General features: G+C 40.0%; 1 protein-coding gene and 1 long non-coding RNA gene across 8 annotated transcripts in view; one reads left to right on the top strand and one right to left on the bottom strand.

The window, feature by feature from the left end:
• Positions 1 to 23,703, top strand: part of EFCAB11 (EF-hand calcium binding domain 11) — a 158,634-nt gene that overhangs the window by 60,253 nt on the left and 74,678 nt on the right. The window contains exon 6 of one of the 6 annotated variants that reach the window (XM_023255947.2): positions 17,128 to 17,588. The exons of the other annotated variants lie outside the window; for them this stretch is intronic. Coding sequence (XP_023111715.1) covers positions 17,128 to 17,182 — 55 coding nt within the window. The 3' untranslated portion in view covers positions 17,183 to 17,588. Of the gene's footprint in view, positions 1 to 17,127; positions 17,589 to 23,703 lie in introns of those variants that run through there. 6 annotated transcript variants of the gene reach the window in all.
• Positions 13,988 to 18,383, bottom strand: LOC123386178. Of its 2 annotated transcripts, none has more exons than XR_006599915.1 (3): positions 17,735 to 18,383; positions 16,273 to 16,436; positions 13,988 to 15,443 (listed from the first exon to the last, which is right to left on the bottom strand). It is a non-coding gene; the product is annotated as an uncharacterized LOC123386178 (long non-coding RNA). The 2 variants fall into 2 exon arrangements; XR_006599916.1 differs by lacking the exon at positions 17,735 to 18,383 and adding an exon at positions 16,939 to 17,129.

Here is a 23,703-nt window from a genome sequence, read left to right as displayed (position 1 = left end):
ACTTTTTAATCTTCTCCAATGGAGTGGGTATAGTATCTTGCTGTGGGCTTGATTTTATAATTATATTAATAGTGGATCATCTAACATATGTCTTCATGTTTATTGGTCTCTTCTGTGACATATCTGTCCATGGTTTGTACCTCTTTTTCAGCTGTATTTTTTATTGATTTGACCATGCTCTTTATAGATGTTCTCAGTACAAATATTTTGTCATTTTAACAGATACATTCTCCCATTTTGTGGCTTATCTTTTCACTATCTTCAGATATCTTTTGAAACATGAATTAATTTGGTTGAATTTATGAATCTTTTTTGTAGTAGGGTGATTGTGTCTTTTTTAAGAAACTCTTATTTCAAGGTCAGAGAGGCACCCATATTTTCTTCATAAGAGCTAAAGTTTTGCTCTTGAAAATTAAGTCCTTCATACTTTAGAGTAGATTTTTGAGTATTGCGTGGTGTGTTGGAACTTTTTCCATATGGTTGACCATTATTTTAAGCTTTTTTTTTTTTTTGACTGTGCCCTTTTTTCTGTACATCTCTGCCACACTGCCTCTGTTCCTGTGTTTTCTGTTCTGTTCGATTGGTCACCAAACACCAATTCTGCGATGTCTTCATAAAATCTTAATATTAGTAGGGCAAGTGTCCCTCTTTACTTTTCTTCTTCAGCAGTGTGTTGATTATATCCCGTTCTCTGCTTTTCCATATAAATTCTAGAGCTGGCTTGTGAAGAGCCAAAAAAAAAAAAAAAAAAAAAAAAAAAAAAAGACCCTGTTCATATTTTAATTAGCATTTCATTGAGTCTACAAATCAATTTTTCAACTTCTAGAGAATTAATATCTTACTAACATCGTCTTCCTATCCATGAATATGGTGTATTTTCCATTTAATTATTTTTTTAAAACCTTTCCAAAAAGTTTTCTAATTGCCTATACCATCATACCACCACTATCACCGTCATAATCATTATATTTTTCAGTTTTATAAGGTTTTCTAATTTCCAGGCCTTATTCTATTATTTTGTATTCAGTATTCACAACAACCTTATGAGGTAGGTCCTAGTAACAGGAGATATTTTACACAGGAAACTGAGGCACGTAGTGGTCAATTGACTCACCTATGATCAAACAGCTAGTAAATGGCAGAGGCAGGATCTGAGCCAAGGTGCTTAGTACAGAATTTGTGTTTTTCATCACTAATCTGTATTACAAATAGATTTTTTTCTTGTGTTGGATTGAGTCCTACATACTTTATTGAGATATAATTGACATACAACATTGTATAAATTTAACTCCTACAGTGTGCTGATTTGATACATTTATGTCTTACAATATGATTACCACAGTAGCATTAGCTTACATTTATATCATGTCACACGATGATCATTTCCATTTTGTGGTGAGAACAAAGTCTAGTTCCTTAGCAGTTTTGAAGTTCATCATACAGTATTTTATAGTTTTTGTTACTATTCAAATGGTAGCTTTTGAAAATCGTTTTAAAATTACTTGTAAAAACAAATAGAAACATACTTGATTTTTGTATATTGATATCTTGTTGAATTTGTAGATTTTTATGGGTATTTTTATGAAGATAATACTATCAGTGGAAGATAGTAACCATTTTCTTTCTTTCCAATTCTTATGTCTTTAATTTCTTTTTCTTGACTTACGCACTAAGATGAATACTTCCAGTAGTGATAGTGTCTTGTTCCCAAACTCAGAGGGAAAGACTTCAACATCTTATCACTTAATTTGATCATAGCTATAGAGTTTTATAATTAGATCCTGTGTCAGATTAAGGAAGTTGCCACCTAGTCTAGTACATAGAGTTTTTAGCAAGAATGGGCATTAAGTTTTATAACATGCCTTTCCTGTATCTATTGAGATGATGATAATTGGTTTTTACTTTAATGTGTTAATGTGGTGAATGACATACCTGTATTTTAGTTTAAACCCTATTTGGTCATGCTATTATCTTTCTTTCTACGTAGTTAGATTCAGTTTGTTAATATTTTACTTAAGGTGTGTGTGTGTGTGCATGCGCGCGTACACACTATTAGTACAGGACCACGTTAAAACAAGTTTTCAGACTGAAATTTCTGTACCACTCAAGGTATGCTTAGATCCAAAGTGCCAGTCTGCATGAGGGTCAGTCAACATCCATAAGACCTCTCGGATACGGGTTATCACTTTTCCTTTCATTTTTTTCTTGCTACTTTATTCAGGGCAACTTCCATGTAGCCCTATGGGTATCAGCTAATGTGAGGAAGTTACCCTGTGAGATAATCCATGGTGGGCAAGCCCTGGGTCTTTACTCCTGGTCTCTTCTCCTATGAAGCCACCAAACCAAAGCCCAGGTGCAGATATGGACCCTCACCCTCAGGGCAAAAGTGGTTGGGGGAATTTCCACTAACCACTTTGGGTTTGAGCTACCCCAAGCATGTGGCCTGGCCCCACCATCTTTTAAACTCAGTGCCTTTAAGGTAGTTTTGTTTTAGTTCTTATGCAGCATTTTTTTTTTAAGTGGGGGAATTGATCGGACTATCCTGAAACAGAAACTCACATAAATTATTAAATACTTTTTCTCTCAAACTTTTTTTTTTGTAAATTCTCTTTTCCAGATATTGATTTATTGGGCAGAGCATTGGGTTTACTAAGTGTTGGAGAAGACTAACAGCTTATTTGTAAGAGATGTAGAAAATATATAAAATTAGTAACGCATTTCTAGTTTGGTGGTTCTGGCATTTCAGTTGTGTTCTGTGTTCTGTCGCTACCTAAAGGATATACCTAAGTATTTCTCACCACGATGGTTCCTCTTTTGAATATCATTTAGAAGGTGTAAGCTAGGGCCACCTGGGTGGCTCAGTCAGTTAAGTGTCCAACTCTTGATTCTGTCTCAGGTCATGATTTCATGGTTCATGAGATCGAGCCTCACGTCGGGCTCCACCCTGAGTATGGAGCCTGCTTCAGATTCTCTTTCTCCCTCTTTTTATGCCCCTCCCCAATAAATAAAATTTTAAAAAACTTAAAAAAAAAGAAGGCGTAAGCTAATTACTTACTTTCATGTGATGTGAAAGCATATTGTCAGGAAATAGTGACATAATTTAATGAACATGCCACTGACTTTCAACTTTTTAATTTCATCTATTATTTATGAGAGAAACAGTACAACGTTTTCTGTTTTCATCAAGGTATTATATCTAAAAACCACTTTTCTTGAACTTGTCTTCAAGATTTATTAACATGCATTTTTACTATACTTACCTTAAGTATAAAATAATTATGTTTGACTGCTGGTGGGTCTCCAAGGCCGCCACCACCAGGTTGGATGATTCACTGGAAGAGCTCAGCATGTAATTTATTTACGGCTACAATTTGTAACAGGAAAAGGATACAAAGCAAAATTAGCAAAGGGAGAGGCACGTGGGGTGTAGTCCAGGGGAGACCAGGTGCAAGCTTTCAAGGGCCCTCTCTCAGTGAAGTCACACCAGACATGCTTAATTCTCCTGACGGCAAGTTGTGACCACGTGCGTCAGGTGTTGCCAACCTGGGAGGCTCATTCAAGGCTCAGCATCCGGGAGTTTTATTGGGATGATTATGCAAACAGTCTCTACCTGGCGTGTACCAAAATTCCAGAATCCCAGAAGGAAAGCATGTGTTCAACCTAAACCATATTGTTGCACACGTTGTTTTAAGCACAGCGATCCACCCTTAGGAGTTGATGTTGGTGAGAAACTTCTGGAAATCCAAGTTCCCAGATGCCAGCCAAGGGCTATCCTTATAAGCAGGAGAGTAATCAACTCTTTTTTTGCACACAGACTTACGGCTAAAGTGTTTAAAGCACTTGCTATGTGGCAAGCACTGTTCTTTATTCATTTCATCCTCACAACAACCGTTTCCTGGGTGAGGAACTGAGACACAGAGAGGTTAAGAAACTTGTCCACGGTTGCACGGCTAATACGTAGTAAATCAGGATTCAAACTTAGGTTTTAGGTTCTGTGACTTATCAAATGTTTTATGGTGTGTGTTTTCTCGTTTTCATTTTGTCCCACCTCATGGATAACATGTTTCACACATTTCCATAAAACTGTCATTAAAAGAAATTGTCTTCGGGGCGCCTGGGTGGCTCAGTCGGTTAGGCGGCCGACTTCGGCTCACGTCATGATCTCTCGGTCCGTGAGTTCGAGCCCCGCGTTGGGCTCTGTGCTGACCGCTCAGAGCCTGGAGCCTGTTTCGGATTCTGTGTCTCCCTTTCATGAACCCTCCCCTGTTCATGCTCTGTCTCTCACTGTCTCAAAAATAAATAAAACGTTAAAAAAAATAAAATCAAATAAAAAATGAAAGAAATTGTCTTCATACAACCTCTTTTATTCTTCAGTGTTGCTTCATGGCTCTGAATTTTTAGGTTTGAAAAATCATTCTCATTATCATACACAAACCTTTATCTCCTAAGCTTTTCTCAACCTTTGTGTTTCTGGATTAGAGGATCTGAATCAGTTTTTTTCCATATCCCTACAGACTGCCTGTTTGGTCCTTGACCACTAATTTAGTTCCACTATTCTTTCTATACCTCCTTTTGGTATCTTCTGGGCTGTAGCAATTAGGACTGCCAACAAAGGAGGTACCACTGCACCACGGTTTATGAACAAAGACAGGGCGGTATTTTCAGCATTTTATTTCCCTCCTTGTAATTCTCATCATTGTGCTAGCCATATTGTCTACTCAGGAGATTGGACAATGACGTAGAGAATGGTCTTTAAATGCCCCTAGATGACCATCTGGGATATAGCTGATAACTGGCATGACTGATGGAGCTTGCCTCTCTGTAAATGTACTTTAGATTATTTCTTTTCTGACTGAAAGGAAGAGATCCACTATTTATATCCGTTCCCAAGAAAATACATTATAGCTTCAAGAAAAGTTGGAGTGTTAACACATGTGCTGAAATATGATACAGATGTTTAATGTCCTACCGTAATATTATTTCACTGTTCAGAATCACCTGCTTTTTTGATCCCTGCCTATGCCTGCTTGCTTTATTCCATAACACCTGTTCCCAAGAATATATTTACAGCCTGTTGTCTTTTCTAAATGGTTGGTACATATGTTAGGAAAAGGTTGAGTTTTACCAGTGTCATTCAGTAAATACCTTAAGGATTCCTTATTATTTATTTTCAGTGATTCTATTTCAGTATCATGCTGTAATAATTGTTTTTACTTAAATACCATATCAGAAGTGTTGATATATGACTGAGCTGTGAAACTTATTTAAATATTCATGGATAGGAAACAAATTATTTCTAGTTTTAACTTTTTTAAAAGAATCGTAAAACTTGCAAACTACTGCATGATACTAAATGTCCTTGTAGTTCTATAGGCTTAGAAGGCTTATGTCTATTTTGTTAATGCTAATGGGGTCTCAGACATCTAGACACCTTTGCTACCTTCTATTCGGGTCTTTGCAGTTGTGGTTCCCTGTTTAAACATTGCATTAGCAGGAGCACTTGGGTGGCTCAGTCAGTTAAGCATCCAACTTCGGCTCAGGTCATGATCTCACAGTTTGTGAGTGAGCTCGAGCCCCGCGTCGGGCTCTGTGCTGACACCTCAGAGCCTGGAACCTGCTTCAGATTCTGTGTCTTCCTCTCTCTCTCTGCCCCTCCCCTGCTCACGCTCTGTCTCTGTCTCTCTCAAAAATAAAATAAACATTCAAAAAAATTTAAACATTGCATCAACAGTAAAGGCCTTCCCTGTCCAAAGTGACTTTGCCCTGCCTCACCTCCTCACCACTCTACTAAATCTCTACTACTGGTGTTACAGCATTCACAGCACTTACCAATCTCTGACACTATCTTTTCTCATTGTTTGTTTCTCACAGTTGAATATAAAATGATGTTATCTATTCTATCTTGATTACCTCTGGAGGTTCACGTTAGCACAAAGCACATGGTGGCTTAGTTCTTGTTGAGTGAATCAGTGAATTTGTTAAAGACCACAGAAAAATAAGTTATGTACCCATAACCAGTAAAGAAATCGAATTAGTAGTCAAAAATCTCCAAAAAAAACAAGAGTCCAGGGCCAGATGGCTTTACAGGGGAATTCTACCAAACATTTAAGGAAGAGTTAACACCTATTCTCTTGAAACTGTTCCAAAAAAATAGAAATGGAAGGAAAACTTCCAAACTCTTTCTGTGAAGCCAGCATTACCTTGACTCCAAAACCAAAGATCCCACTAAAAAGGAGAGCTATAGACCAATTTCCTTGATGAACATGGATGCAAAAATCCTCAACAAGATATTAGCCAACCAGATCCAACAATACATCAAAAAAATTATTCATCACGACCAAGTGGGATTTATACCTGGGGTGCAGGGCTGGTTCAATATCCACAAAACAATCAATGTGATTCATCACATCAAGAAAGGAAGGGACAAAAACCATATAATCCTTTCAATAGGCGCAGAGAAAGCATTTGACCAAATATAGCATCCTTTCTTGATAAAAAACCTTCAAGAAAGTAGGAATAGAAGGATCATACCTCAAGATCATAAAAGCCATATATGAAAGATCCACCGCTAATATCATCCCCAATGGGGAAAAACTGAGAGCTCCCCCCCTAAGGTCAGGAACATAACAGGGATGTCCACTCTCACCACTGTTATTCAACATAGTATTGGAAGTCTTAGCCTCAGCAGACAACACAAAGAAATAAAAGGCATCCAGATTGGCCAAGAGGAGGTCAAACTTTCACTCTTCACAGATGACATACTTGATATAGAAAACCCAAAAGATTCCACCAAAAAACTGCTAGAACTGATCCATGAATTCAGCAAAGATGCAGGATATAAAATCAATACACAGAGATTGATTGCATTCCTATACACCAACAGTGAAGCAACAGAAAGAGAAATTAAGGAATTGATTCCATTTACAATAGCACCAAAAACCGTAAAACACCTAGGAATAAATCTAACCAAAGAAGTTAAAAATCTATACACTGAAAATGATAGAAAGCTTATGGAAGAAATTGAAGAAGACACACACAAAAAAGGAAAATATTCCATGCTCCTGGATAGGAAGAACAAATATTGTTAAAATGTCAATACTATCCAAAGCAATCTATATATTCAATACAATACCTATCAAAATAGCACCAGCATTCTTCACAGAGTTAGAACAAACAATCCTAAAATTTGTATGGAATCAGAAAAGACCCCAAATACCCAAAGCAATCTTGAAAAAGAAAACCAAAGCAGGAGGCATCACAATCCCGGACTTCAAGCTGTATTACAAAGCTGTAATCATCAAGACACTATGGTACTGGCACAAAAACAGACACTCAGATCGATGGAACAGAATAGAGAACCCGGAAACAGACCCACAAACATATGGCCAACTAATCTTTGACAAAGCAGGAAAGAATATCCAATGGAATAAAGACAGTCTCTTCAGCAAATAGTGCTGGGAAAACTGTACAGCAACATGCAGAAGAATGAGCCTGGACCACTTTCTTACCCCCATACACAAAAATAAACTCAAAATGGATGAAAGACCTCAATGTAAGACAGGAAGCCATCAAAATCCTTGAGGGGAAAGCAGGCAAAAACCTCTTTGACTTTGGCCGCAGCAACTTTTTATTCAACACATCTCCAGAAGCAAGGGAAACAAAAGCAAAAATGAACTATTGGGACCTCATCAAAATAAAAAGCTTCTGCAGAGCGAAGGAAACAATCAGCAAAACTAAAAGGCAACCGAAAGAATGGGAGAAGGTATTTGTAAATGACATACCAGATAAAGGGTTAGTATCCAAAATGTATAAAGAACTTATCAAACTCAACACCCAAAAAAACAATCCAGTGAAGAAATGGGCAAAAGACATGAATAGACACTTCTCCAAAGAAGACATCCAGATGGCCAACCGACACATGAAAAAATGCTAAATATCACTCATCATCAGGGAAATACAAATCAAAACCACAATGAGATACCACCTCACACCTATCAGAATGGCTAACCTTAACAACTCAGGCAACAATAGATGTTGGTGAGGATGCGGAGAGGATCTCTTTTGCATTGCTGGTGGGAATGCAACCTGGTGTAGCCACTCTGGAAAACAGGATGGAGGTTCCTCAAAAAACTAAAAATAGAACTACCCTGCAACCCCGCAATTGTACTACTAGGTATTTATCCAAGGGATACAGCTATGGTGTTTCAAAGGGGCACATGCACCCCAATGTTTATAGCAGCACTATCAACAATAGCCAAAGTATGGAAAGAGACATCGATGGATGTCCATCAATGGGTGAATGGACAAAGAAGATGTGGTATATATATATATATATATATATATATATATATATATATATACAAAAAGAATGAAATCTTGCCATTTGCAACTACATGAATAGAACTGGAGGGTATTATGCTAAGTGAAATTAGTCAGTCAGAGAAAGACAAAAATCATATGACTTCACTCATATGAGGACTTAAAGAGACAAAACAGATGAACAAAAGGGAAGGGAAGCAAAAATAATATAAAAACAGGGAGGGGGACAAAGCATAAGAGACTCATAAATATGGAGAACAAGCAGAGGGTTACTGGAGGGATTGTGGGAAGGGGGATGGGCTAAATGGGCAAGGGGCATTAAGAAATCTTCTAAAATCATTGTTGCACTATATGGTAACTAACTTGGATGTAAATTTAAAAAAGAAATTAAATAAAATGATTTAAAAACAACAACAAAAATAAGTCATTTATGTTAGATATGATATATGATCTTTATCATTCAAACGTGTAAGATTTTCTTTGGGTTTCTTAGAACTCAAAAAGGGTATCCAGACTGACGTTGGATTTGGGTTCCAATAAGCAACTAATGAAAAAATAAATAATGGTTCTATTTCATTTGTAGGCTTGGTTAAGTTTTCTGATGCTTTGGGCTCTGAGGATTGTGTATTTGTCATAAATTATCAAATCTATTTTAAACTGGGACTCCTACCAAATTTCAAGATACCAAGTGCATGCTTTCATTTTTTGTGTGTGCTCATTATAAATATATTAAACACAGAAAGGTATAGATAGTAATGCAATGTAACTCTTGTGCGTCAGCCACCTAGCTTTATCCAGTCTTAACATTTGCCATGTTTACTTCAGATTTTTAAAAGAAATAAAATTGTACGTGTAGAGTTGAAAATCCCTATGCATCCTTCCCTGATTCTTTACCCTTTCTCTCTAGAGTGAACTGTGATACTCTATATTTTGGTATTTATCAATCTTGTACATGTTTAATACAACTGCATAGATATTTATCCGTAAACAATATGTTATCTTGTTTTGCATGTTTTCCAGTGTTATATACGTGGTATTGTATTGTTCATAGCCAAGATCTTGATTTTTTCGCCCAACATTAAGTTTTTGAGATTCGTCAATAATACATGTAGCCCTTGGAGTTCATGCATTTTCATTGCTATATAAAACCTCACTGAAAGATAATTCTACATTTTATTTATACACTTTCCTATGGATGGACATTGATACTGTTTTCAGTGATTCGCTATTTCAACTAAATGCTACAGTTGAGCGTTCTTTACCTTTCCACTACTCACACGTGGAAGAATTTCTCAAGGGCAGTGCTTCACAATCTTTTTCACCTTATTGCCCTCATAGACAATAAGAGTATTTATAAAACACATTCATGTAGACAAGTTGCTTTTGACTGAAGGCAGACTGCCTGCCTGCCCGAGAAGAGGCTTTGGGGCTCAATATGTTGTCACACCTGTAAACCATCTCTGGCGTGGCCTAGGGTGGTGGTCTTTGTATTTCTCTAAACGAATTCTTAAAAACAGTGTACTTCCGTGTTCATTTTTTTTTTCATTTTTTTTTTCAACGTTTATTTATTTTTGGGACAGAGAGAGACAGAGCATGAACGGGGGAGGGGCAGAGAGAGAGGGAGACACAGAATCGGAAACAGGCTCCAGGCCCTGAGCCATCAGCCCAGAGCCCGACGCGGGGCTCGAACTCCCGGACCGCGAGATCGTGACCTGGCTGAAGTCGGACGCTTAACCGACTGCGCCACCCAGGCGCCCCTCCTTGTTCATTTTTAAGATCGATAGCCAAAACTTTTTAAATGTTTGCCAAGCATATAACTTCCAGTGTATTGTAAATACTGACATTTCAAAATAAAACTGTCGTATCACCCTTAAGTGTATCCAGTGGAATTTAAGTATCATTGTGATTTGAAACTCATCTCTTTTCCCTCAAAAATGTGTGAACAAACATTTAAAATGATGTGAACAGATTCTTCTTTAACAATGTGAAGATTTAGATTCTTCTTTTTGAATTCCTGTTTCTATTTTTTTCTCCCACTAAATTTTACCCTAATGTAAATTTCTTTCATTGCTTTAGTTTTCTTTCACTTCTAATTTTTAAAAATGAGCCTTCTTAAGGTATAATTTACATATCACAGAATTATATTAATGGGTGTACAGTCATGAGTTTTGACAAATATATATATAGCTGTGTAACCAGCCCCACAATCGACATATGAAATATTTCTATTCCTTTGAGTTCCCTACCTCTCCTCCCAAACTCTGACACCACCAATCTTATTTCCATCCTTGTATTATTGCCTTTTCCAGACTGTCACATAAATGGAGTCGCACAGTAATCTCTTGTATCGGTTTCTCTCACTTCACATAATGTGTTTGAAATTCACCCCTGTCGTCGCATGTGTCAGTGGTTAGTTCCCCGTCTTTGCTGAGTCACGTGCTATTGTATGAATTCTACTACAGTTTGACACTGGGTCGTTTCCAGTTTGGGGCATTTATGAAAAATGCTGCTATGAACATTTGTGTTCCAGTTTTTGTTTGGATGGTTGTCTTCATTTCTTTGGGGTTAACTAAGGCCATTTCTGAGTCACGTGATAGGTTTATGTTTTAATTTTAGAAGAAACTGGCAAAGCATTTTGTATTCTTACTAGCAAGAAAAAAGATTGCCAGTTCATTGTTGCTGGCACTTGGAATTGTTAATTTTTTATTTTGTTTTGTTTTTTAGCCATTTCTAATAGATGTATAGTGGTATCTCTATGTACTCTTAATTTACACTTCCCTCATGACTTAAACAATTTTTCTTGTTTTTGTTGGCCATCCATATCTCTTGTAATGAAGTAGATGTTCAAATCTTTTGCCCATATTTAAAAAAAATTTTTAAGTACTAAGTTGTAAGAGATTTTAACATATGCCAGATACAGGCTCAGTCTATGACTTTTATTTTTGTGTCCCTGAAGCGACCCGGGTATCCCTAAAAGAGAGAAGTCTTTTATTTTGAAGTCCAAGTTATCAATTTTCAACTGATTCATGATTTTTTTTTTTTTGGTTTTAGATTTTAGAAATCTTTGCCTAATGCCAAGAGTGATGGTTTGAACTTGGCTAGGCCATACTTCCCAGTTTTTGATCAGACAGCAGTCCAGATATTGCTGCAAAGATATTTGTAAGATGTGATTACCATTTAAATCTTTACAGGATCACCTGGGTGGCTCTTTTGACTTAGCATCTGACTCTTGATTTTGGCTCAGGTCATGATCCCAGGGTCTTGGAATTGAGCCCTGTGTCAGACTCCACGCTGAGCGTGGGGCCTGCTTAAGATTCTCCCTTGGGGCGCCTCGGTGGCGCAGTCGGTTAAGCGTCTGACTTCAGCCAGGTCACGATCTCGCGGTCCGTGAGTTCGAGCCCCGCGTCGGGCTCTGGGCTGATGCCTCGGAGCCTGGAGCCTGTTTCCGATTCTGTGTCTCCCTCTCTCTCTGCCCCTCCCCCGTTCATGCTCTGTCTCTCTCTGTCCCAAAAAAAAATAAATAAACGTTGAAAAAAAATTTTTTTTAAAAGATTCTCCCTCTCCCTCTTCCTCTGCCCCTTTCTTCTGCTCACGTGCTCGCTCTCTCAAAGTAAAAAAATAAAATTAAAAAATAAAAAAAAAACGTTTACATCATTAGACTTTGAGTAAAGCAGATTACCCTTCATAATGTGAGTGGGCCTTATCTAATCACTTGAGGGACATAAGAAAAAAGACTCAGGTCCTCCAAGAAAGGTTTCTGCCTCTAGACAGCCTTTGGACTTTAGAGACTGTAACATTAGCCCTTCCCAGGTCTTTGTTATTTCACACTGGTCTGTTTGTCCTCTTGCCAATAGCACACTCTCCTGATTATATACCTTTTTAATAAGTCTTGATAATCTGGTAGCATAACTTTTAGAGCTTCGTAATTTCTTTGGAATTGTCTCGACTGTTCTTAACTCATTGTGTAAGTTTTCAAGCTTACATTCTTAACTACTGTGTTCTATTGCCTCATAAGTAATACTTGTTTCATTTTAGTGAAACAGCGAAGATAACCAAGCTGACTAATCCCCAAGCCTGTTCTCTTAATAACTACACTAACTGCCTCTCAGTAAGCCATAGAGTTTATAGATAGTTATAGCTGGCATGTTTCTATCATTTGTTTCCTTTTAAGTAGTTAACATTTTTTTCCATTTTATTATTTAGTTTTTATTATCATTTTTCAACTTATAAACCACCTTCAAGAGAAAAAAGTGGAAGTAAATTCTCCGTTTACGATCAATTTGAAATATGAGATCCTTTGATTATGAGGTCAGTTAATAATTTGAGTTCTTTCACTTGGTTATGCAATCCAGTATTCAAGAGAAAGGAGTCCTACAATAAATATTAAGAAAGATATACTTGCAAAATTTAGAATAAACAGAAATAAAAATAATTATTAATAGGCCAGATGTGAAACAGAGTAGACCAGTAGTAACCTGTATACCCATACACATGTCTGACATTTCTGATAGAACAAGTTTGTTCCAGGGAGTTTATATATATTGAATCTTGTTTAAAGCTCTTCTGTAACTCTGTGACATCCCCGTGTCATAATAGGAAAAGAAGTATCACTTGTCTCTTTTTAGAATTAGAATAGCAAGGGTCGCCTGGGTGGCTCAGTCAGTTAAGCGTCGGACTTCGGCTCAGGTCATGATCTCACAGTTGATGAGTTCCAGCCTCACATCGGGCTCTGCACTGACAGCTCAGAGCCTGGAGCCTGCTTCAGAGCCTCTGCTTCCCTTTCTCTGCTCCTCTCCAGCTTGCACCCTCTCTCTCTCAAAAATAAATAAACATTGGAAAAAAATATTTTAGAATTAGAATAGCAAGGCCTTATAAGGTTATGGCCAGATTGAGTCAAGCTGAATATTAGGGAACCCTGAATCATAAACCCATCCACATCCTACTTAGAAATCACTGTCAGGGGCACCTGCGTGACTCAGTCGGTTGAGCAACCGACTTTGGCTCAGGTCATGATCTCACAGTCTGTGAGTTCGAGGCCCTGCGTCGGGCTCTGTGCTGACAGCTCTGAGCCTGGAGCCTGTTTCAGATTCTGTATCTCCCTCCCTCTCTGCCCCTCCCCACTCATGCTCCGTCTTTGTGTCAGAAATAAATAAACATTAAAAAAATACTAATAAATAAATAAATAAATAAATAAAAGAAAGAAAGAAAAGAAATTATTGTTGGGGCGCCTGGGTGGCTCACTCAGTTGAGTATCTGACTTCGGTTCAGGTCGTGATCTCATGGTTCGTGAGTTCGAGCCCCGCGTCAGGCTCTGTGCTGACAGCTCAGAGCCTGGAGCCTGCTTCAGATTCTGTGTGTGTCTCTCTCTCTCTCTCTTCTCTCTCTCTCTCTCTCTCTGCCCCTCCCCCACTTGTGTGCGCGTTCCCTCTCTCTCTCTCTCTCTCTCAAATAACATTAAAAAATTTTTTTAAAGAAATAATGGTCTCTAACAATAATAATAGGAACAAGAGTCCGTATGAGGCCATCAGTATAAGTTAGCCTCATTTGGTAAAGGTGACGCATACTCTGCATTCTTCAAAAATATTTATTCAGACATGTACGTAAAAAGAAAATTATGGTACGTGTTTGTAACTAATTGAGGTGTTCGGGTGTTTTTTGGTTGCTTGGTTTGGGTGGGGGAGCTTTTTTTTTTTGGCAGTTTACCGTGGCTAAATAAATTAAATACATTATAGGTCATTGAAAAATTGAACAAATTTATGTTGAGTGAGTGATGTGGTTTTATCAGATTATACCAGAATTGATATTATAAGAGAGTAGCAGGTGCCGGCGTACTGAGACGAACCGACATCCACAACAACAGAAGTGATCAAAGGAAAATAATAAGAAATGACCTAAATTTCATCAAAGAAGAGGTGTCTTTCTAATGTCTTTAAATACAAATGAAAGTAGTAAGACAAAAAGGAGAGACTAACAAAGAGAAATAGTCCTGTGAAATGAGTCTGGCCACCAGAGCTTAACAAAAACAATAGAGCATAGACAAAATGGGGGTAAGTATTGAATACACTAGCCCCTGAGTCATGATCAAAGGACAGGAAGATGGGTGTTTTGGCAAAAAGAAAGGTCAAAAGAAAGCAGAAAGTGCAGTTGAGGTCAATTCAAATGAGGTAAAGGAGTAGAGGAAAATAATACCAAGTGGGCCATGTTCAAAGGTAATGAATGTATATCCTACTGTTGTGCACATCGCTTAGCAACAAGCAATTGAAAAACAGAATGGAGAAGGAAGTACAAAAAGCAATTAAGGAAAGAAAAGAGGCATACGCCTTGTGAAGTAATCAGGTACAAGATGAAAATGAGAAAAGCCAAGATGAAAAGTGAATTCAGACCTCAAAAAAGGTTAAGATAAATACTCATATTTGTTAATTGTCTCTTGCATCAGCTAAAAAAATAAAGTTAGACACTGAATGGTAATAGCCATTAAAATAACTGCCCAATATAGATGTATTGATTGCCACCAAAAATATACTCCATATTCTTTCTATAAAACATTGAAAATACATTTAGATATTCATATGGTTTAACATTTTAAGAAAGTATATCTTAATTTAGTACGACAAAAGCTGATCTGTGAAAATGACTATTTCAAAAATATTATTTAGGAAAGCATTTGGCAATGATTTCTGTCTTTCATTTTATTATTTCAGATACGGATGTTGCTTTGTACCTATCTAATACCTTATTTAAAATATTTGGACAGTAGGTAGCCTCCAACATGTTTGTAAAGTTCAAAAGTACCTTTATGTAAATAATAGCTTCTAAAGGCCAGTAGACGCATTTAAAAATAAGCAAATAAATCAATTCATCCCATATTCGGTAGGGAAAATAGAACACATTTCCAATATATAAATTTAGATTTGACCTGTAAACACTGAAAGCAATACAGACTCAAAGACCACAGTTACCACAGGGTTCATCTGGTGGAAGATACTGTCTCAAAGTATTCTTCAGAGCTGTCTTCTAGTCTGTCCCAACTGCAAGCTAAAATGTGTCTTCTGACTTTTGAAAGAGCAGACTCTCCAAGCTTTTTCTTCCCCACCCATGAAGGAAGTGATCAGCATTCCACAGTGCTGGAGAGAAGGCACAGACTTAATTACAGACATACAAACGACTGCACAAAAAAAATGGCAATAATCAGGCTCTTTTTATTATTGAGTTTTGGGACCTGAATGTCATCACTCATGGTATAGCATAACAGCCCTTTCTGCCAATTAGAGTCCTTACTGCTCACTGTTTGGAGAGTGGTAAATTAAAGTGCACAGTTGGCTCTCAAAACAGTTCCTCAATGTCTTAATATATGAAGGGGTGCCTTTTGAGACACTCTGTTTTTCAGATAGTACTCAAAATTTACCCATTGCTGAAGCTGAGTACTTCTAATTACAGCAGCAGATCAAAACAACTGCTATACCCTTTCATAGAGTAAAATACCGTATCATTAAGTCTGAGACACATTGATTCTCGGGCACCATCATATTATGTACCCCTAATGAAAGAAGAAATTCTGCCCATTAAACCATGACACAATGCTAAGATACCAATGATTGTAAAGTGCATCACAATTTGAGAGATTTTTAAATTGTGGAAAAGGTGCCCTGAGAAGCAAAGGAATCAGATAATATGCACCTTAAGCCCAAACAAACATTTCATAGCCACCTGGTTCTGAATTGTTTTCAGGTTTTGTGTATTAAATCCTATCTCCACCCAGTTTACTTTACTCTGCCCTTTAAAACCCTCTCCTTGGCCTCGTTACCTTATTTCCCCAGATGTAACTTTGACTTCGCTCAAAGAGAGTTTTGGTCACCTCCCTGGAGAGCTGGTCTCTGACCCTTCGGTCACACAGCCTTTCCTGACCTAGCTCAGCCTCGTTAGAGGGTGTAGACGTGCACTGTGGATGCTCACCGGGCTCTTTCTTTCCTTGCGAGCAGAACCTGGGTATCAGGGGGTGAAGACCCAGGGCCCCGATCTCTACACAGCCGTGGTAGAACTTCCATTCCGGGTGGGTCACGCTCCCTCTAATTGCCTGGCGTTGTGCGGGTGGCAGAGGCTACAACGATGGCAGGTCACTGCAGACAAGGGATTTGCAGCGTGGTGGGAGAGTAAGCGCACAGAGAGCAACTAGAATTCACCCAGTTGTGGCCATGAGGGGCGACACCGCTAGGGGATAAAGTTCCTCTCCACCTCCTTTGTGATTTACCGTCCCTCTCTTCTTTTCCTCTGACCCAGCTTACCCCTTCAGAACATCGAATGGCTGTGATCTCCCTCACCCCGCAGAGTAGCCTGTGTGGAATGATCCACCAGCGGGCTGCCTCCACCCATAAACACTCTTTGAAAAGGAATTTGCTCTCATTCAAATCAGCCACCCCAAACAGGAGCAGGAGCAACTCATTGTAAGGATGACATCGGAAGTCTTGGAGAGATAACATGTCAGAGAGGCCCAGCACCCTCTGACCTTCGTGTATGACCTCCGCAGCCCCCATCTGCTTAGTGGCTCCACTCCCTCCCTTTCTGCGGCACCAGCACCACTGCTACTGGTAGTAATAGAACCCCCTCTGGAGCCCGCATTACCTCCAGCTCCAACTCAGCCAAGGGTGATCTGTGCTTGCCGTGTTCATTTCCCCAGTCTCCTCATTGCTCAACTCAGTACAGCGTGGCTTCCACCTCTGAGAGCTCTGCTCTATGATTCTGCGGAGTTCGCCAGTAATCTCCTAATTACCAAATTCAAGGAATACTCTCTAATCTCTGACCTCTTTTCAGCCTTCACCCTGGTGACCACGCCCTCCCTGGAACATCCTTTTCCACCGGTATGTGACAGTGCTCATTCCTGCACTTGGTCCTACTGTATCCTTTGGTGGCTGTATGGGACCTTTGGGACTGCCTGGATGACCCTTCCAATTGTCTCCCGTTTACCAATCTCCTTCCTCTGGGAGATTTCATTCACAGTCTTCCCTTTCATGTGGAAGACTCCCCAGCTCCAAGTCTTTATCACAGTCCTGTTTTCTGAATTCCAGCCCTATAGCTTTCTCTACTGCTAAACATCTCTCTTTCTGGATGTCTCCATCGACCCCTCAGACTCCACATGTTCTAAGTGCTTTCTGTTGTCCTCCCCTTCAGACCTGCTGATCTTTTCTTGTATTACTCTTCTTGGTTCGCAATATCACCATCTACCTAGTTACCCACTCCAGAGTCCTCTAAATCAATTTCTTCCCTTGACCACTTAAAACCATCAGACTTGGTCTATTCTACCACCCAGGTCTGTCTCAGATGGTTTTCCTCCTCACCATCCTTGATCCATGCTGTGCTCACTTGCTGTAACAAATGCCACAGACTGGGTGGCCTAAGCAACCGAAATTTACCTTCTTACCATTCTGGAGGCTGGAAGTCTGAGATCAAGATACCAGCGGGGTTGGTTTTTTTCTGAGGCCTGTGTGTTTGGCTTGCAAATAGCTGTCTTCTCTGTGTGTCTTCTCCTCGTCTTCTCTTTGTGTGTCTGTGTCCTATTTTCCTCTTCCCGGGATACCAGTCATAATGGATTAGAGCCACCCTAATGACCTCACTTTAAACTAATTAACCCTTTAAAGATCCTATCTCCGAACAGAGTCACGTTCCGAGGTACTGACACTGAGGACTTCAACATGAATTTTAGGGGACACAATTCAGCCCATAGCACATGCCCTCATCATGTCCTTACAAGCTAATATGTGCTCTCTTAATTAGTTTCCCTACTTCCAGTATCCTTTCCCTTCTAATATATCCTCCATACCACCATCAGAAAGATTATTCTGATTTTAGATGTGAGCACATGAGTCTCTTTGCTTCAAACTCTTTAATGGCTCCCAGTTACATAGAGTATAACCTCTAGATTCCTTCAAAGGGCATTCTTCCATGATCTGGTTCAGCCACTGTCCTATTCATATAGTACTCCAACCACTGTGAAATATTTAAAGTTCTCTAAAGGTTTTAGACCTGCACCTCTGCCTTTGCACATGTAGCACTCTATATCTGGAATATTCTTAATTACCTCCCTCTGGGCCATCTCCAACTCATTTTTTTATTATTATTATTTTTTAATGTTTATTTATTCTTGAGAGACAGAGCATGAGCAGGGGAGGGGCAGAGAGAGAGGGAGACGCAGATTCCAAAGCAGGCTTCGGGCTCTGAGCTGTCAGCACAGAGCCCAACACGGGGCTCAAACCCACGAACCACGAGATCACGACGTGAGCCAAAGTTGGATGCTTAACCGACTGAGCCACCCAGGCACCCCTCCAACTCCTTTAAGACTCCATGCAGGTAGCACATTCTGTAGGAAGTGGTGCCATAGAGTAACCTGGAGGAGATATGGCAAATAGCAGTAGTACAAGCTGAGAGAAAATGTTAATATATGAAAAAGCATCTCTTTCATATGAATGTAATAAAAAAGAATATGTTAAATGTAAATTAAGCTAGTTGTTACAGACTTTTCTCATTCTGCAGAGCCCCCGGAGCTTTCCTAAAGGACAGATTAGGAAACTTTCGTCTTCCTTTTCATCATGTACTTAGCCATCAGCTCAGGACCCTCATCGTACTTAATCACTTCCTGACGCCTTCCTAAATCTGGAGCGCCATCCAAAGGGTTGTGGTGAAGTTCACACTCCCTCTCAGCAGCCTCTGTTCTTTAGCTCTAGATACTCAGTAACAATGCAGCGTTCCCCCAGCTTTTCTGAAAATATGAGCACAAATTGCAAGAAATGCAGTACACATTGGGAGATGTCAGTACATTAGGAGTGACGTGAAGAATCTGATGGAGTCAGGGGGAACAGGTGGACACTGCAGGATAACATAAAGGGGAGGTCAGTCCGTTAGTAATGCAAGGAATATGATGGACTTAAAGAAAAGGTATAAATTACAGGGTAATGTGAAGAAGAGGTCAGTACATTAGTAACATGGGAAAACTGGCAGATTTGGGAGGAAAAAGTGCAAATTGTAGGATAATGCACGGTAGTGGCTTCACTGCAATGGTGAGCTTCCATCCTATCAAGGAGGCCCCCTGGCCATGCAGCCACTCCTAGAGCTTCCGGTATTTTTATGGTTCCGTCTTACAGCAGAGCTTTATGTCTTTCAGAACTCTTGATTAAACTCCAAGCTAATATTACAGAGAAAAATCATTATTCTGGCCTAATAGAGGAAAAAACAGAATGATTCCTTCCAAACTTCTGAATGCCTGAACCTATAAACCTCGTATTTGTCAACCCTAATAAACACACCCCTTTGGGGGGAACCCTTTGCTGCACACAGACACACATTCCTCCAAGAGGCTTTATGAACAGGACTGCCATATCTGGGCTCAAGATAGAATTTAAAACCATCATATAATAAAACTCTTAAAGAACAATTTTGAAGCATAGCAGATAATGAGAGACTATTCTCAGTGGACCTCTCTTGTTTTGAAACATCTTGCGAGTGGGGCGCCTGGGTGGTTCAGTCGGTCGGGTGTCCGACTTCGGCTCAGGTCATGATCTCGAGGTCCATGAGTTCGAGCCCCGTGTCAGGCTCTGTGCTGACAGCTCAGAGCCTGGAGCCTGTTTCAGATTCTGTGTCTCCCTCTCTCTCTGACCCTCCCCCGTTCATGCTCTGTCTCTCTCTGTCTCAAAAATAAAGAAACGTTAAAAATAAAAAAAAAAAAAAAAAAAGAAACATCTTGCGAGTGAGGCACTGACTTTCCTTTTTCCAGAATATCTTTTCAAAGGTGTTTGGATAGCGAACAGGCTTAGAAGATAGAGTCAGGGTCTTCCTCCAGAACAAAAGGTAGGCATGCTTATCAACCATTTAAAAAGAAACCGGCTCCCTCAACTCAGGCTTCCCCTTCCGTAATGCAGCCCTCCATATGTGTAGGCACCCATCTGGGCCCATCTGCATCATCCCATAGGACTCGGGGTAAAGGGAACCGACACAAATGTGCTGACCCCCGTGCTGCTTGCTGCCGTGGGTAATGGAGTCCTTTGTCTGTGAGCCAGTAATCATGGGTCCGCTGCCAGCATCCATGAATCTGTGGCAAGGCTACCTTGCTAGCTTGCAGGGAGGCTGAATTCCCAGGCCCTTCACAATTTTTAACAGTTTGATCAACAGTTTAACGGTTTGGGATGCTGACTGTGACGTGGCTTTCTGGAAGAAGGAGGAGGAAATGGCGGTCTCTAATGGGAGATGAAGAAAGTCCATGGGAGTTAGTAGCAATGTGTTGACCAAATTAGACGGGCAGCCAGGCAATAATGGTCCTCTGCTTTGTCACTTGTTAACAAAGAGGACTGGGGAGGTGGTGGCAATACAGTTATGGAGACAGTGTCTGGGTTGCTGCTGACTCTCTTCTGGGCAAGAGGACTTCTCACCAATATGGTGGGCCACCTTGAGTCTGCTCGGTAGTAATGACTGATGAAAAGATTCGTATTGGGTGGGCGGAAAGTTCTACTCCTTTTTCAGACAACACCTACATAGACTGAGTGAGAATGAAGGGAAATTTGTGAGTGCTCTAGGCAGAGACCAAGAGTAAGTGGCCTTAGAACTTTGGCTCTTTCTCTTGGGAGATCAGGAGCAGGGCACATAATGCCCGTTAAGGAAGAATGGCGACAGCCAAGCCATATTATGGCTGGGCTTCTCCTGCGTTCTATGGTGCAAATGTAGATCCATTGGGAGATAAGGTCTCAAAGTTTTTGCATTGTTTAGCCAACTAATTAACATATATTTAGAGGTCCTTATTTGGAAAACAGTTATTTTGAAAAGCAAGGGAATGATGCATTCAAAATTCAGGAGAGCAGTTTCTTTGGAAGGTGAGGCACAGGGCTGAGATCAGGAAGGACCTCACAGGTAGCTACAGTAACGTTGGTCATTTTCTAGTTAAGTTGGGGATGAGTTTGCAAGTTTGGGTTTTATTATCATGCTTCATAAGGCAGTTATTTGTCACATATATTTACTCTTTGTTCCAAGAATTACATGGTACATTTTGGCAATACGCTGAGTTTTTAATTAGAATTACTGGATTTCAATGGATTATGTAACAGCTGTTAGATTTCTGTGTGGATATTTGTAGGGTGGAGGTTAATGTCTTCCCATAAGATCCCTACAGCATCCAACAGGAAAAGGGTATATCTACATACCTTAGTGGGAGAAATTCTGGAGAGGTTCAGTGTTTTTTACCTTTTTGGATAATAGATAGGTCCTGAGATTACAGTGGCCCCCCTTATCCGCGTATTCACTGTCTGCGGTCTTAGTTACCAACACTCCCCCGCAGTCCAGAGTCAGATGGTCCTCCTGATGTGTCTTCAGAAGGTCAGTAGCAGCCTCACACTACATCTCAGCGCCTGTGTCATTCACCCCCCTCCCCTCATCACGTATGCATTTTGTCATCTCACATCACAAGAAGATCCATTACAGCACAATAAGGTATTTTGAGAGAGAGACCACATTCACCTAACTTTCATTACAATGTTTTAATTTTCTATATTATTAGTTATTGCTACTGACATACCCCATTTTATCACACCTTGCTTTATTGCACTTTGCAGGTATTGCTTTTTTTTTTTTTTTTTTTTTAAGAAATTGAAGGTTTGTGGCAACCCTGGATCAAGCACGTCTATTGGCGCCATTTTTCCAACGGCATTTGCTCACTTTGTTTTGGTAAGTCTTGTGCTATTTCAAACTTTTCCATTATTACTGCCGTAGAGATCTGTAATCGGTGATTACAACTTGCGGAAAGCTCAGTTGATGGTTACCATTTTTAGCAGTAAGGCATTTTAAAATTAAGGTGTAGACATTGGGCTTTTTGTGTTGTTGTTGTTGTTGTTGTTGTTGTTGTTGTTGTTGTTGTTTTAGACATAATGCTATTGCACCCTTAACAGACCACGAGTAGAGTGCACGTGTAACTTTTATGTGTACCGGGAAACCAGAGTTCATTTCACTTGCTTTATTGTGATACTGGCTTTATTGCGGTGGTTTGGAACCAAACCCACAATATCTCCGAGGTATGCCTGTAATCTCTTACTGTGCCTGCTTTATAAATTAAACCTTATCATAGGTATGTATGTGTAGGAAAAAAAGTGTGCATAGGGTTTGGTATTACCTACCGATTTAGACACCCGTTGGGGTCTTGGAATGTGTCCCCCATGGGTAAAGAGGGATGGTTGCGTTGCAGATTAAGTGCTCGCGTATTTGCTTAAGCTAAGACTAATTAGAAATTATTTTAGTTGGAGGTCTAATTCTAGATACGGTTCATTTTCATCATTCCTAAAAACGGATTGTGAGTGCTTTCTATATTTATAGTGCTGAGGGGACATTGCCCAGACATTTGAGAAATTGGGAAAATATTATGTGTACTCTACCAACGTCTCTGTCCTTGGGGATTGGGGAAGCCTGTCTTATTTCCCTTCCAAATTCTGTCTGCTATAGAGTCAGGACAGAGAAGAGTTCTTCGAACCTGCTCAGGAGGCCAAACTCTAAGGGGAATTTTGTGCCTCCGGTGTCTTCCGAGAATGAGTGGAGCGCCTTGCTGGCAGCTTCGTCTACAACGAGGCTTCCAGGAACCTCATCCCTTACCACATGTGTGAGGACTGCACGCTCCTTGGTCTGGCTGACCTTGAGGGTCAAGACACTGATTTCTTTGTGAGGTCACCTTTAGGATCTTGTCATCATACTACTAGCTAAATATTTTTATCACCTACTATAGACCAAATGCTGTTGGCACTTTGTTTCATTTATTCTGTACATCAACCTGTGGTGGCTGTTATCATCCCCCCTCCTCTACATCGAAGCAGAGCTTTGACATCTGACTCTTTTTAAAAAAATTTCTTTTAATGTTGATTTATTTTTTTGAGAGTGAGAGCGCACGGGTAGGGGAGCGGCAGAGAGAGAGGGAGCCACAGAACCCGAAGCAGCCTCCAGGCTCTGAGCTGGCAGCACAGAGCCCGATGTGGGGCTCGAACTCACAGACCGTGAGATCATGACCTAAGCCAAAGTCGGACGCTCAAGCCACTGAGCTGCCCAGGCGCCCCGAAACACAGCTTTGGTATAGACGAGGTGACTTTTCATGTTCTCCTCACCAGAATGCAAACTGGGTCTTATAAAACTTGTGCTTTAGCAATGCCAGAGCCTTGTCATTTAATTTGCTAATTCTAATAATATCCTGTGAGTGTACAGACTTTTCCATTCTGATGGAAATCAGAGTGCCTAAGACGCGCGATCGGAAGTGGTGTGGTAAGGACAAGTGGGCCAACCTCTGTAGCCTCTGGGCAGGGGGGAGGCTACGTTGAGGGTTGCTGAGATCCTATCACCCCTCTTTTTAATGAATGCCATTAAGTTCATTTCCTT

The sequence above is a fragment of the Felis catus genome, chromosome B3, assembly GCF_018350175.1.
Source record: "Felis catus isolate Fca126 chromosome B3, F.catus_Fca126_mat1.0, whole genome shotgun sequence".
NCBI classification, from domain to species: Eukaryota; Metazoa; Chordata; class Mammalia; order Carnivora; family Felidae; genus Felis; species Felis catus.
Note: the sequence above shows the minus strand (reverse complement) of the source record. Positions and strands in the feature narration are given on the sequence as shown.